A 13,776-nucleotide genomic window follows, 5' to 3' on the forward strand; every position below is an offset into this window, starting at 1 on the left:
CACCACCACGGAGCTGTCCTATGGACTGAAGGCAAATGTCAAATGCTTACTGCCAGCTGGACAAGCCAGTCAGGAGAAAAGGCACAGAAGAGGGAAGCCAAGAGAGCTGGAAATTTTAGCACCACTGGTGAGGCAGGCACACAGCAGCAGAGGAGCTACAGCCTCTGTGCTTTTTGTATATAAACAGGTAATGAACAATGTGCAGCTAAAGAAAGGCAAACCATCTAGCAGATCCAAAATCAGGGAAGCTCTGGCCGGTGTCCTGCCTACTGACAAGCAGGACAGTGCCACCGGAGGGGAGAGGAGGGAGGGAGGGAGAGAGGGGACCGCTGCAGCCTCCAGGCTGGGAGCCATCTGTCAGCCTGGTACGGGAAGGAGGGAGGCTGCTGCATTTGAGAAAGAGGATATTTTCTCCTGTTGTTTTTATCCTACAGGACTCTACAAATTAAACCCCTAAGAACTGCCAATCAACAGTTGACATTGGCTCAAATCCTAAAAGGCCCAGCGCGGCTGCAGTGCCAATTCCTGCACAGCCTGCTCCCTGGCAGACACAGATGCTCGCTGGAGCTCCTGTCCTCCTTGGAGCCCGTCCTCACAGGTGGCTGCAAGCCCCGCAAGACAGCTGAACTGGGTTTGGAGAACAGAAAGCCCCCAACATCACAAGTAACTGCATGTCCCTCAGCTTAGAGGCCGGGTAAGACCGCAAGAGGCAAGAGCCATGACTGGAGAAAGGACAGGCAAGGGGCACAAAGGGCAAGAGAAACAAACCACGAGGAAATGGGGGTCTTGAAGGAATGGCACAGGCCACACAGGAAAGGTGATGGGAAAGAGGCGACGGGCTCATGGGGAGGTGGTGAGTGGATATTAAGCTACAAAAACCAGATTCACATCTCTGTGGAAGAAGAATAAAAATAGAGGGATTTTAGGGAAAGAGGGGAGAAACTGAAGATCTGCATATGAGGAGAGAGCAAGAGGAACATCGCTACTGATATGGTGATCAAAGGTGACTGCCAGTGGATAAAAGTGTTGTGCAAGGTCTTCACCTCCTTCAGGAAAGGCTAAGATATCCATACATGGAAAAGGGCTGGGAAAAAAATGATTTGGAGGGACCACCGGTGGCTGGGGACCTCTCTGGGGGTGCTACGTGGTCCCTCCTTTCCAGAACTACAGCAGACTTGAGGCACAAAGGAGCCTGCAGGCAGTGGGGATGTGCTGTGAGGGCCTTAAGGCTTCCTAAGGATGCACGTTTTAAAATGACTCTACTAGAAGCTCACTCACACAGATTAAGCCCAATGATGAGAAACAGGGCTGCTTTGCCCATTGGGAAAGGTTAAAAACCATCTCAGATCTCATGGATGTGTGAGTGTGTGTATGTAATTTACCTAGATAAGGTAGATGAACAAAAATGTAGTCATTAATGGTGAGGGAGAAATTTCCAGAATTATGCTGAAAACGTATTAGGAGTATTTGTCACTCAGCAGTGAACAACTACTTGTGAGTCAGCTGACTAAAATACATTTAAATCCAAATCAGTCAGGGAATTAACAATGGTATTATTTGGATTTTTACAAAACAATCCTTCAGACTAATAAGTGAATGCTAATTCTTCTAGAGACAATGAGAAAATAGATAAATCAGCAAGGGACTATCATGATTTGATGGTCTTTGTCTTAAAGAACAGACTGAAGGAAATACAATGAAAGCATATACTTACCGAACACTGCAATTTGAATGGTTTTGTATTAGTAGTGAAAGCAGCACAAGTGATAAGGTCTGGGTCGTCGCCTTTGCTCCACTGTGCCAGGATACTGTCATAATAAACAGACACGCCAGCCTCTGACAGTGCCTCCTGAACAGCACTTTCGATTTCACTGTTGTTAAGGCAAGTAACATTTGAGCTGAGTGGAGGCTGCACGAGATGTATGCGAGAACCATTAATTCCAAGAGATAAGAGGGTTTCTACCGTGGTGTAAATGTCAATTGTATTCCCATAGACAATGACGTTCCCTAAGGGGGAAAAAAAAGGGGGGGAAATTTCTAAGACGTACAATGAAAACCTTATTAGTGTAACTCAGATGATAATAACACAAAATTGCTCTCTTTGACCCTCTTATTTCTCTGATGCTATGAACCAAACAATGTTACCTAGCAACAGTAGCTAAGATAATTTAGTGAAGAATCTGTACAAAACATCCCACAAAGTAAGCAAGTACTTAACACAGAAGCATGCCATTCATTTTGACCCCATAATTTGAAATTATTTTGATTGAAAATCCTTTGGGAACAAAAAAAAACCACCCATTTTTATTTTCTTCTTCTCTCTCTCCTCAATTTTGCTCAGTTTTGCTTAGTCAAAGCACTTACTGGAGGGACATGGGGAACAGGAGCAAATTAAATGCATCATGCAGAAAAACATACACAAACTAGAAAGACCAACATAGAGAAAACCAGGCATTGTGCAGTACAGGAGGTCACCAGCTCTGTGGCTTCCTCCTGCCAAGCCTCCATCTGCAGACAGCGGAGAGGCCCCTGCGGACACAGTCCCGTGCTGCTCTGCGCAGGTGGCTGATGGGAGGCCCCAGACCCAAAGGCCTGATGCTCTGCTGCGAAGCAGCCCATCCAGAACTGCACACTGCTGGGAAACCAGCACGTTCGAGGCAGACGCTTGTGACAGATATGAAAGCAGCCTTTGGATATCACTGCTCCTTTCACAGTGCATTGCCACTATTTCAACCAGCTCCATCTTTCCCCTCAGGCAAAGGGAGCTCTGATTCAGACCTACACTTCCCACCTTTCAAGGGAATGCCTTTTGCTCCAAAGCCACAAGCTGTTTGGTAGGATCCTGCAGCATTTGCCCACTGAAGCGGTACCACTTGAAACTGCGTAATTAAAGACGAGAGCAAACAGGCGAGGACGGGAGGTAGCAGGTTCTGTAACTCGCAGCCCTCCTGGCAAGGGGGGAGGCAAACCTGGATACGTCGGGGCATTTGTGTGCTTTATCTAAGGTCAGTGTAATATAAAGCACTAAGTACTCATCTGAGCAAGGCCCGAAAACTGCTCCTCTTCTCCCTGCCCTCTCTGTCAGAATAGAAAGCATCGCCAGGCTCTCCAATCTGCTCCGCCTTCAGGTAACCCTTGCAAAATGACACAGCTTTTGTAGGACAGACTGAGAACTCCCTTCTCAGTGGCAACAGGGAATGAGAAGTGCTTACTGTGGTGGTTTTACTCGGGTGGGCAGCCAAGCTCCAACACAACCACTCTCACTCCCCCTCCTCAAAGAGTAACAGGGAGAAAATACAATGAAAAGGGCTCAAGGGTTGAGATAAGGACAAGGAGATCGCACAGTAATTATTGTGACGGACAAAACAGACTCAGCATAGGAGATAGTAAGATTTATTGCCTATTACTAACACGCTAGAGAAGCAAGAAACAAAGGAAAGAAACCAAAAGCACCTTCCTCCCCCATCCACCCTCTTCCACCTCCTCCCCCCGAGCGGCGCAGGGGAACGGGGGAATGGGGGTTATGGACAGTCTATAGCGCTTCTTCTCTGCCACTCCTTCTCGGTCACTCTTGTCCCCTGTGCTGTGGGGTCCCTCCCACGGGATGCAGTCCTTGCTGGACTGATCCGGCATGGGCTGCCCACAGGCAGCAGCTCTTCAAGAACTGCTCCAGATATGGGTCCGTACCACGGGGTCCATCCCTCAGGAGCAAACTGCTCCAACCTGGGTCCCCCACAGGCAGCAGCTCCTGCCAGGTCACCTGCTCCTGCGTGGTCTCCTCTCCATGGGCTACAGGTCTGGCCTGGAATCTGCTCCGGCAGGGGTCTTCCACAGGCCACAGTCTCCGTCGGTGCAGGTCCACCTGCTCCACCGTGGTCTCCTCCATGGGCTGCAGCGTGGAACCCTGCTCCACCGTGGTACTCTATGGACTGCAGGGGGACAGCCTGCTTCACCATGGTCCTCACCACAGGCTGCATGAGACTTCTGCTCCGGTGCTTGGAGCACCTCTCCCCCTCCTTCTTCACTGACCTTGGTGCCTGCAAGGCTGTTCCTCACTCCTCTCACTCTCCCAGCTGCTGTGAGGTGCAGCATTTTTTTTTCCCCTGACTTAAATATGCTTTCACAGAGGCGCAAAACAACATCACTTATTGGCTCAGCTCTGGTCAGCAGTGGGGCCCTTACCAAACATGGGGCAGCTTCTAGATCCTTCTCACAGAAGCCACCCCTATGGCCCCCTGCTACCAAAACCTTGCCACGTAAACCCACTACACTTACCTAAGGTGCAGCCTAGCAAAGTGTCATTCTGACTCTAAGGCATGAAAGTCTGGGCAGCAGAGAGATCTTCACCATTTGGTGGAACCAGCCTCCTCAGGGGGAATTCAGTGATTGCATTACATGTTGGCATTTCTGTATATACAAGATCAGATTCCAGCCCCACATTTCTCAAGGAAAATTAAAATTCTGTTTTATATGGTAATATTTAATACAAATACATTGAATTAAGGAAAGCAATGCTCCTTTACTGACCTCTTGTAAATCAACAATTTACGGTTTCTGCTTATTACAATATTAGTGGCTTTTTAGATTACAGTGCTAGTAGTCAAGGAACTACCGATATTCATTATGGACTGAAATTATGTTCACTGGACAGATAGCAATTCCTCAGGATGCTTTTATTATTTAACTACATGAAAATGTATCTATCTGTGAGTAAACATAATAATCTTCCATGGAAAAAAGCAGCCATAAATAAAGACCACTAGAGTAGTTTTATTATTTATTACTCAAATGTCAGTGTTCTGCTGCAGAGCAGGCTCATTCATTTTCCACAAGTGGAAGCACAAGATTTCAGTGACCCCAGCATGACCTGACTCTTTTTAGTTTGCAAAAGCTAAAGAAGAAAACCTGTATTAGCTAAAGCATCAGTGTCTCTGGTTGGTGATTCAGGCACTGGAATTTTAATACGATAGTATTCCTACAAACATGCTTTTAATAAGGCAGTAAACTATGTTTAGGTAAAGAGAAAAAATAATTGCTCGATTTTGGGCCATTAAAACAGTTTTGTTCCTTACTTTACTCCCATCCTACTTTTTATTTTCATGGAAAGTGCAGTGCTAATAGGAGATGAATTTCAATTAGTTACAATTACAGTTGTAATAGGTTACATGCGTTAGGTGGCTGGGTTTCATCAGAGAAGCTAAAGCACCAGGGCTAGGGGCTGGTGCTCGCCCTGCTCTGGGCCCCAGGCAGCAGTCGGCCCTTCCCGAGCTGCCGGCCCAGGAGTGGGCAGCTGCGGAGCAGTGAAGGATGTGGCTCGCTGCTTGTCCCACGGGTCCTCCAGCATCGCCTGCTGCTCAGCACATGTGATTCCTCCTGCCAGCCTGCTACTAGGTTGATCCTGCTCCGTTTAACTTTGGTAAAAAAGCACCCGCTGGTTTCAACCAGAATGAAGTGGTACCCAGCATTTGCACGGGAAAAAAAAGGCAGTTTAAAACCTCTACTTTAACTCCTAATTAAAAGCCGCTCTCAAAATCAGTGCTACCAAATGAAGTTTTCATCCAATTAGGCTAATAAGACTCACACGGTGAAGTTCAGTGATTAACACTTCCCTTCAAAAAAAGCTCCAGAACTACCAGTGGTCTTGGAGGTATACTCATCCCCTCTCCTGTCCAGAGCTTTTCCTCCTCAGCCCTCCATGGAGCTGGGGCAGCTGAGCACAGACCCATGCCCTGAGCCCGCTGTGCCAGCTGCCCCAGCTCTGGGGGTGTTGCTCCTGGCCCCGGCCCTAGCCCAGGGCTCAGTCCCACAGGACCCTGCCGCGTGCTTCCAGGCACCCTCTGGCAGGAAACATGCCTCGACACAGCAGAAGCCGTAGATTTAGCTTACAGCTGAAGACATGATAGTGCCTAACTAATATATCCATCTTTACACCACAGCAAAAGCCAGCAGCAATACTGAAATTATTAATATTAACTTAGTATTAATAAAGGTGCATTGGTCCCAAAAGAGATGAGGTGTAGTAAGACTGCTCTTGTGCCTGAGGAGCAGTTCTGGGTGCCTTGCATCCTGGACGCTGGCTCCTTCTCAGCTGCATTTCTGCTCAGGTGTGTTGGAGCACATTCCAGGACTGGGCATGCACAGATTTACATGAAAGATGAGCAGTAACAAATAGGGAGAAGCAACCACCTCATCTGTTTATGCAAACGCAGCTGTGCATGTCAGCAGGACACTAGGCAAAACCATACAGACTGCTTTATTTACATGCCTGAGGCCAGGAAGCTATTTGAGGAAAACGTGAACTGAGACATTACCATGTTTATTGTCTTCTGACCTGACCACAGCCAGACTTGGAGGATGATAAAGAAACCTCCAGTATCTTGAGAACTTCCTTAAAAGTCTGCCAAGCAAGACACAAACTTAGCAGACCATGGCAAATAACTATCAATTTTCATTATTCTACTCTCTACCAAGTAAGCCAGTTCAACTACATTTTTAGGAAATTCTTGTTGCATTCAATTGACAGGAACTTTCTACAAAGACAGCTTTCCTCCTCTGAACTCTGCCCTGACTCAGATCTGGCACAAAGAAGAGATGATATGTGAGTTCATTCACTGTTTGATCTCTTTTTCTGCAGTTGAAAGAGTTTAACTCAGAAGCCTGGATGATACCAGGTGTTTTCTATAGCATGCACATTCAGTGAATATATGAACAACACACACATGAGCAGGCTCAGGAAATACAGGTATGATGGACAAAAACCTGCACAAATGTGTGATGTAAAGGGATAAAAGAAAATACAGGGAGCCTGCAGTTCTATGTGTAAATCTGTTACTGATGCAACAGAACACAAAGATGACAGGTACTGAAAAAAAACCCACCTCCCAATTTAGACCTGTTTTCTTCATGTTATGCCTTGAATCTAGGTATTTTTCTATACAACATAAAAACACACTCACTAATTAAATTATTATTTAATTGTCAAATTAATAACTCTAACTAGCTTTGCATTTGGGATTCATTTTGTTTTATATAATAATTATAGATAATTAATCTATCTCAAGCTTTTTTTTTTTTTTTTCCTAGCTAAATATGCTGGGTATCAAAAATGACAACAAATTTTAAATTCATCTGGAAAACAAAGCACAGCAGATGAAAGACTTTGTTAGAATTAATCAGGCACCAATCACACCATGGAATTAAGGAAACAATAAGCCTAGAAAACATTTCTGCAAATGTGCGTGTGTTTACCAAAACCCCTACCTTCTGAGTTGACGATGTTTTCTTCCAGCCAGTGCATTGCCTTTAAGCAGTCCTGATCGTCATTGAGAGTAAAATGATTGGAAGGGACTTTCCCTGTGTATCTCTGTGGCCATTCACTTAGGACATCTCTGTTAGTTGGGAGTTTACTTACATCTGCTCCAGTAGGAGACACGACCTGGAACAAATGAATGAATGAATATATGGCATAAATCTTGGAGCACTGCTAAGAAAGATTTTTAAAATCAGCTCTATGTAATAAAAAAGAAACCATATGATAAAAATAATTCCTTCCTTCCTTTTTTATTTTATAGAGCTTAGAAGTAAGAATAGATGATGCTTTCTTCTTGAAGACAGATAAAACCTGAGTTTTTTCTTGCTTCCTTATTTTTCTTTCTCCTCCAGTGTAGCTATTTCCCACAACTTATATTGCAAATTAGAGTTGCCTCCAAATATCTTTTTCTAGGAGCACTTAAAGTCATTCAGACCATACTTTAACTTCTGTTTCATCCCTGATGAATAGTGAACATAGATTGTCATTTGAAGTGTGTCTCAACTCTGAAGAGCGATTACAGAAAAAAATGAGTTTTTCTTGCTCCACAAATCTGTCGCACACATGTTGTCCTCCATGTAATGCAGAAGTTTCATGGAACACGCCCCATACCCATTTCAAAGTCAATAGTGCAATCACAATTAAACTAATGATACAGAACTGGAAGAAACTATCTAGTACACAGAGGTCTGATTCAGCAGCAAGACAGAGCTCTCAGTTCTACCCTACACAAGTTCATTTTACACACACTCTCTTCTGAGACCTGCACTGCTGCGGTAAACCAGGGGAATGGCAAAATTGCTTTAGTTGTCACCAAGGCTAAAACAAAGCACCCCAGCTGGAAAACTGGTCCTTCTCACTCTTGAGCCTTCACTTCCCAGGATTGTGTCCCCCAACATAAATGCTGTGAGACTCCACTGAATACCATAGGTCACCTTCCCTGAAGCATTTTATCTCATTTGAAACACAACTGTGTGCTACAATAACATACAGCACCTTGTAGGTGCCTAGGCATGGTCATCATGAGAACTGAGTAATTAATTTGATAAGGAATTGCCTCCATTGCCAAAACTAGGTCAAATGGTGTTACACCAGCTGGAGTTAAGTCTCCTGTGGCTGGGGCCACATGTTGTTTGGGCCTACTCTTCAGTGGGTTTAATGGTCACAGAGGCAAAATACTGGCAGCTTTGCTTAATATCTGGTACTGAGCAGTGACTTTACTTGTAGAAAAATTTGTAAATCTCCCTCTCTTATCTGCTCCAAACTCTATAGCTGCACTGAAGCAGAACAACCTGCCATGCTGTAGGGCTGCTTTCTGGTTATACAATTGCTATGGAGTACTCTACTCCTTTGCTGATCACAGAAATGCTCTTCACTGTAAAAAAAAGTTTTCTTTTTTTCTTTTTTTTTTCTTTTTTCTTCACTCTGCACACAATCTTACCTGGTATTTCTGTCCCATGCAGAGAACAAGGTAGTCATACGGTACTTTTCTCTGCTTGGAAATAACTACATATTTGGCTGTGCGATTTATGCCAATCATTTTACCAACCACAATGTTAACCCAGGAACAAAGTGACATCTGTGCATAATCTTCATCATTAAAACAGTGGCTGTGAAGAAAGAATATCTGTAAGTGACATTTCAGCAGCTGACAGCAGGCATTAATTAGACATCTGGTGAGTTAGCCAAAGTCCCCTAGTGGTTCAAGTCTGTTCTCTTGCTGTGAGTTTACTGCAGCCTATAGTAAAAGATTAGTCATTATGGAATACTCAGTTACAAATTGACAACTTTCTGCTAAAACCAAATAATCCCTCCCAGCACTGGGCCATACAACCACATAATTTAAAAACAAAGTCAGAAATAAATGCTTTACGTTGCTTTTCATTTGCAGCTTGATGTGAGGAGGAGACTTTTGCACATGCAAAGAAAATATTTTAATAATCCATTTTTTATCCTATTCTAGATTCTCATGTTATTTTTTTTTCACTTGTGCTTCATTTGGTATTCAGCTTCACCAATAGCAGATATGGTGAGACGCAAATACAATTATGGCACCACTGGTATTTTAACACCTTTGTACCAAAGTGTTAGTCTGAAAAGTTTAAAAATAAGTAGAAAGGTAGTAAAATGCTTGTCAGAGGTGAAAGAGGAAGGCAGGGATATCCATTTTTTTTCTTGGTGATCTATTTCCAAATGAACTTTTCCAAAATATAAGAATGAAAGATGCTGGAAACTCACTAAAATGACCCCTACCCACAAACTTTCAAAAGTCTGTAAAATGCAACTGAATTCCTCTGCAAGATGAACTGAATATTAACAGGCATAAAGGAGAAATTATCATACTGGTTATCCAAAAGAAAACAGAATTGGCAGGTTTATGAGGGAAACGTGTAGATGTGAAAAATGCTACTCTTCACTAAGAGAACTCACGGACATGGTTTAGTGGGTGATATTGGTGGTAGGGGTATGGTTGGACCAGATGATCTTGGAGGGCTTTTCCACCCTTAATGATTCTATGAACTCAGAGACTCAACACCGACAACTTATTTTACTCCTAGTACCAGAATACGCATTCTAAAACATCAGAGCTGACTGGTACACATTAATTGCTGTTAGTGATTTCCCAAAATTATCCTAGAGGATGATGACAATAACAAATAGAGAACCAAAGGGAGAAACAAACAAAGTTGCTTTCATGTCCCGAAGAATTTTAGAACAGAATGTCCAGGCTTTCTGAGGTGCTCTGCATCCTCCGTACTCACAAATACCAGAGGGAAATAAATAAGGGAAGAAAACCACTTACAATTCTGAACTATAATCATGCAGAAATCTATAAATAAAACGGACATCAAGAAGAGATGAGGTTTTTCAAAAGCACCTTTATAATTGAGGTACACAGCTCCTGGGAGACTGACACTCCAAAATCACAGGGATGCTTTCAAAAATCATACCCTGCAGAGTTCCATTTCACTCTTAATCTGCTTTCAAATGTTAACAGCTAATTCTGGGGATGACAGCCATGAACAGCAACTTTCTGTCAGGGTGGATATTTTGTTATTACAAGTCTTTTTTTACAGTATATTCCAGAAAAAGTGTACATGCATTTGTGTGAGTATACAATCTCTTCATTTCCTAGACTTGTACTTAAAAACACCCCTTTCTACAGTAAAAAAATTAATTCTGGTAACTAGTTATCAAAAATTTCTTACTCTTCACAGGGCAGAATTCCAAATATGGTAAGTTAGTTTTAAACATGTCCACATCACACCATTTCCATGGCTTTGTAGAGATTTCTGTTTTAAGGAGACATTGAGTTGTTTTGTCATTTAAAGAGCTGTCTCCTGAGGGCTTTACTGCTTTCTAAGTAAAAAATTGGTAAGAACGATGTGCTGGTTCCAAACGTCACATGCCAAATCCAAATAAATTACACCAAGTTCATCCCCAGCTACTCAAAATGACTGTGCTTCTCACTGTCCAGAACAACAATGATCTTCTCTGGAGTGGGGATTCGTGGTCACTACTCCAATATAAAAAATAAAATGTCTAAAAGAAATATACTAAATTTAAGTGAGAATTATACACTGTGAATTTTAATGAGGCAAAATTTTATCCTAGTAGTTGGAAGCTACTCTACTTATTGGCAAACAAGAAAACTTGTGAAAATATTTGACCACTCACTGGACACAAGCATCTTTCAGTCTTCCCTTGAGATGTTCTGCACCAGAATCATAGCTCTGCCAGCCAGGGGACAGTGAGCATAAGGGACTGGAGCAAGACTTCCAAACACAGGCCAATGACTGACACACAAACAGTTCACAAGCAGCAGGATTGATGCAGCACAGTTCTTCCAAGTCTGTCAACTTAATCTTAAATGTTCCCCTGCATACTCTGCTCCCTCCCAGGTTGTCAGCATTATTTGGAACAAAACTCATGGAAGTTAAATTAAGCAATATTTAAACATCAAACATACATCTTTTGTCATCTATCCTTAACCTGGAGATCTAAGCAATCTAAGAAGTCTTGGACAGCAGAGCAGCGTTCTGGTATAATATGATGGACCACCGTCCTGAAGTTACTGCTTTAGTAATGCTTTGTGCTATTTCCCTAGTAACAGTTATATTTAACACATTTCACAGGTGAATGCATGTTGTATAGAGAGACTGGATTATTTTGAGAGCACCTGCCTATGTTCCTATTTAAAATTTAGCACAAGTTCACAGAAAATTACAAAGTGTTATGCTTTCCTTTGAAGCTATGGAATTGTTTAGATATTAAATCAAACCTGTTAATTAAAAATCTTCTATGTTTGGAGGCTGGAAGGTCTTTTCCTGGAAGGCCATGAATTGAAATCAAGGTCAGATTGTTAAACTTCAGGTGCGGACTGTGGAAAGAAAGACATGCCACAGTTAAATCAATGTGATTTTGCTGAGGCTCCATTTGGTACAGCTATAATGTGAGTGCATTTTAACATATAGTTATAAGCTGTATTGACAGATAACTGATTTCCCCAATCCATCCTTACGGCTCTTATTCTAGCTGTAGCACAATGTTGTCTCAATTCTGACAGAAATATTTAGATTCTCTCATGTCACTAGAAACTCTGATCCTAAGACTTTCTGGCAGGACTTAACTTCCATGACCACAATAGATATTGCAAGACCACCAAGTCTTTGCTCAAAGGCTGGAAAAAAATGAAAAACGAAATCCAGTACTCAGTCTGGTGAGTCTCACTGATTTCAAGCACTTTGCTTAACAGGAGTGGATCAAAGAATGAGCTTCAGGACCAGCAGAAGAAAGGTCAAGAAGCACTTAAAAAAATCATGCTGGAAATCTGCAGTTATTTAGACACTTGCTGAAAAACTGTGCAATACTCTAATTACCATTTTTATGTCATTTGTCGAGTACATGCTACAAGGGAAGTCAATCTCTGCAGCAATGCAACGTATTATGCTTAAAGCAGGGTTCTAAAACATGAAAGGTCTTGTCCAGAGCAGTGTACTTCTTTGTGTTATTTTCATGAGTAATGCGCTCTTTCCAGTACACCACCACACAACATGTGAAAACACAGGAAGCTGTGGTCCTGTTGGAGAACTGGGAACAGCTACTGCTGTTCATAGCTCACCTTCCATAAGCAGAGACATGGCTGCAGGAAAGGAAAAAATTATTCCTGACAACAAGTAATGTGGCTGCTTCCTGCACCAGGTCTACTGAAAGGAGGAGGCCATACCAGAGGAACAAGACAGACTTCAATTCCATGTGCAGGAAGATACAGAAAACAACTCCTTTACACAGGGAAGGTACAATGTGGTTTGTCATCTTGCTAAGATTGTATCTTCGTACAGAAAAAGAAGAGTACTTACTGCCGTAGTTTCATTAACACCAGAGGGTGGGGGGGAACAAGACTGACAGTATGTTGAACTAAATGTGATCTGACATTTAAAAACAAATAAATATTATGAGTGATTAAGCCTTCTAATCTTCAAGGCTTTGTGTAAGTTAAGTATGGATTGATGCAAATGGTACAAAGGAATCAGAATGTTTTTTATCAACCGATGTTAATTTGTTATTCATACATTAAAAAAATATATTCAAACAAAGTTAAAGGTCATACTTAAACCAAGGAATTTTGAGGTTATGGCTGCCACTCTCAAAATGCGTATTAATAGTTTAATTCTGGATTATGGATTATCTATGGTAAGTCTCCATGCATACTCAGGCCAAGCACAATGTAATAAATAACCTTAATGTAACAGAGTGCATATATTTATACAGATTATGGGCCTGATTCTCATTTAAACTAAGGTCACTCTGCAGAGGTGGGTGTAAATAGAATTTGCTCTTCATTTACAGCCACATTATGCTGGGTGAGTGATATAAAGTGGTCTTAATGTAAATGACAGTTAGCCCAATATATTGAGCTGAATTTAAAGTGTACAGGATGGCATCTGCGCTCATGGAACGCTTCTAGTTGGGTGCAAATGTGAGTAATTGCAATAAACTATAGACACCTAAATAGTATGACTGCTTGCCACATAGTTTACATGTAATTATGAGGAAAAGGGCTACAACAGTACACAAACATCCCAGACATTCTTCTATCCTGCCTGCCCTCCCAGTACCGAAGTTTCTTTTCAACTCAGAGTTGAAATCATCTCTCTACTTGCCCCATGGCCTCTTGCCAATGTCTCCAAATCCAGGTGCCATGATAACATTAGGTTTAAATTACATTAACAACAGTCAGGATGAAAATGCTGCAAGCAAGCATCAGAAAAATGGCAGAATAAAGGCCCCAGGCAACAGTAACGTACCTGTTTTGCATGGCTGCACAATGATGCACATTATTGATCTGATCACATACTATTTTCTTCTACAGATGCTGTACCTCTGTTTAGTCCATATGGTATTTGTTCAGTTCTCTCCCATCAAATGTGAGGCTTCAGCTCAGACCTCTCACTCAGTACGATTTA

The 13,776-nt window shown here is 42.4% G+C and overlaps 1 protein-coding gene across 4 annotated transcripts in view; it reads right to left on the reverse strand.

The window, feature by feature from the left end:
* CFAP61 (cilia and flagella associated protein 61) overlaps window positions 1-13,776 on the reverse strand; it is a 107,554-nt gene that overhangs the window by 27,425 nt on the left and 66,353 nt on the right. For all 4 annotated transcript variants that reach the window (XM_040551783.1, XM_040551785.1, XM_040551784.1 and 1 more), the window contains 4 exons: window positions 11,592-11,690; window positions 8,751-8,919; window positions 7,261-7,435; window positions 1,715-2,007 (listed from right to left, as the gene is read on the reverse strand). In XM_040551783.1, the coding sequence (XP_040407717.1) occupies window positions 1,715-2,007; window positions 7,261-7,435; window positions 8,751-8,919; window positions 11,592-11,690 (736 nt within the window). The remainder of the gene's footprint in view (window positions 1-1,714; window positions 2,008-7,260; window positions 7,436-8,750; window positions 8,920-11,591; window positions 11,691-13,776) is intronic.

This window comes from Cygnus olor, chromosome 3 (assembly GCF_009769625.2).
Source record: "Cygnus olor isolate bCygOlo1 chromosome 3, bCygOlo1.pri.v2, whole genome shotgun sequence".
Taxonomy (NCBI): domain Eukaryota; kingdom Metazoa; phylum Chordata; class Aves; order Anseriformes; family Anatidae; genus Cygnus; species Cygnus olor.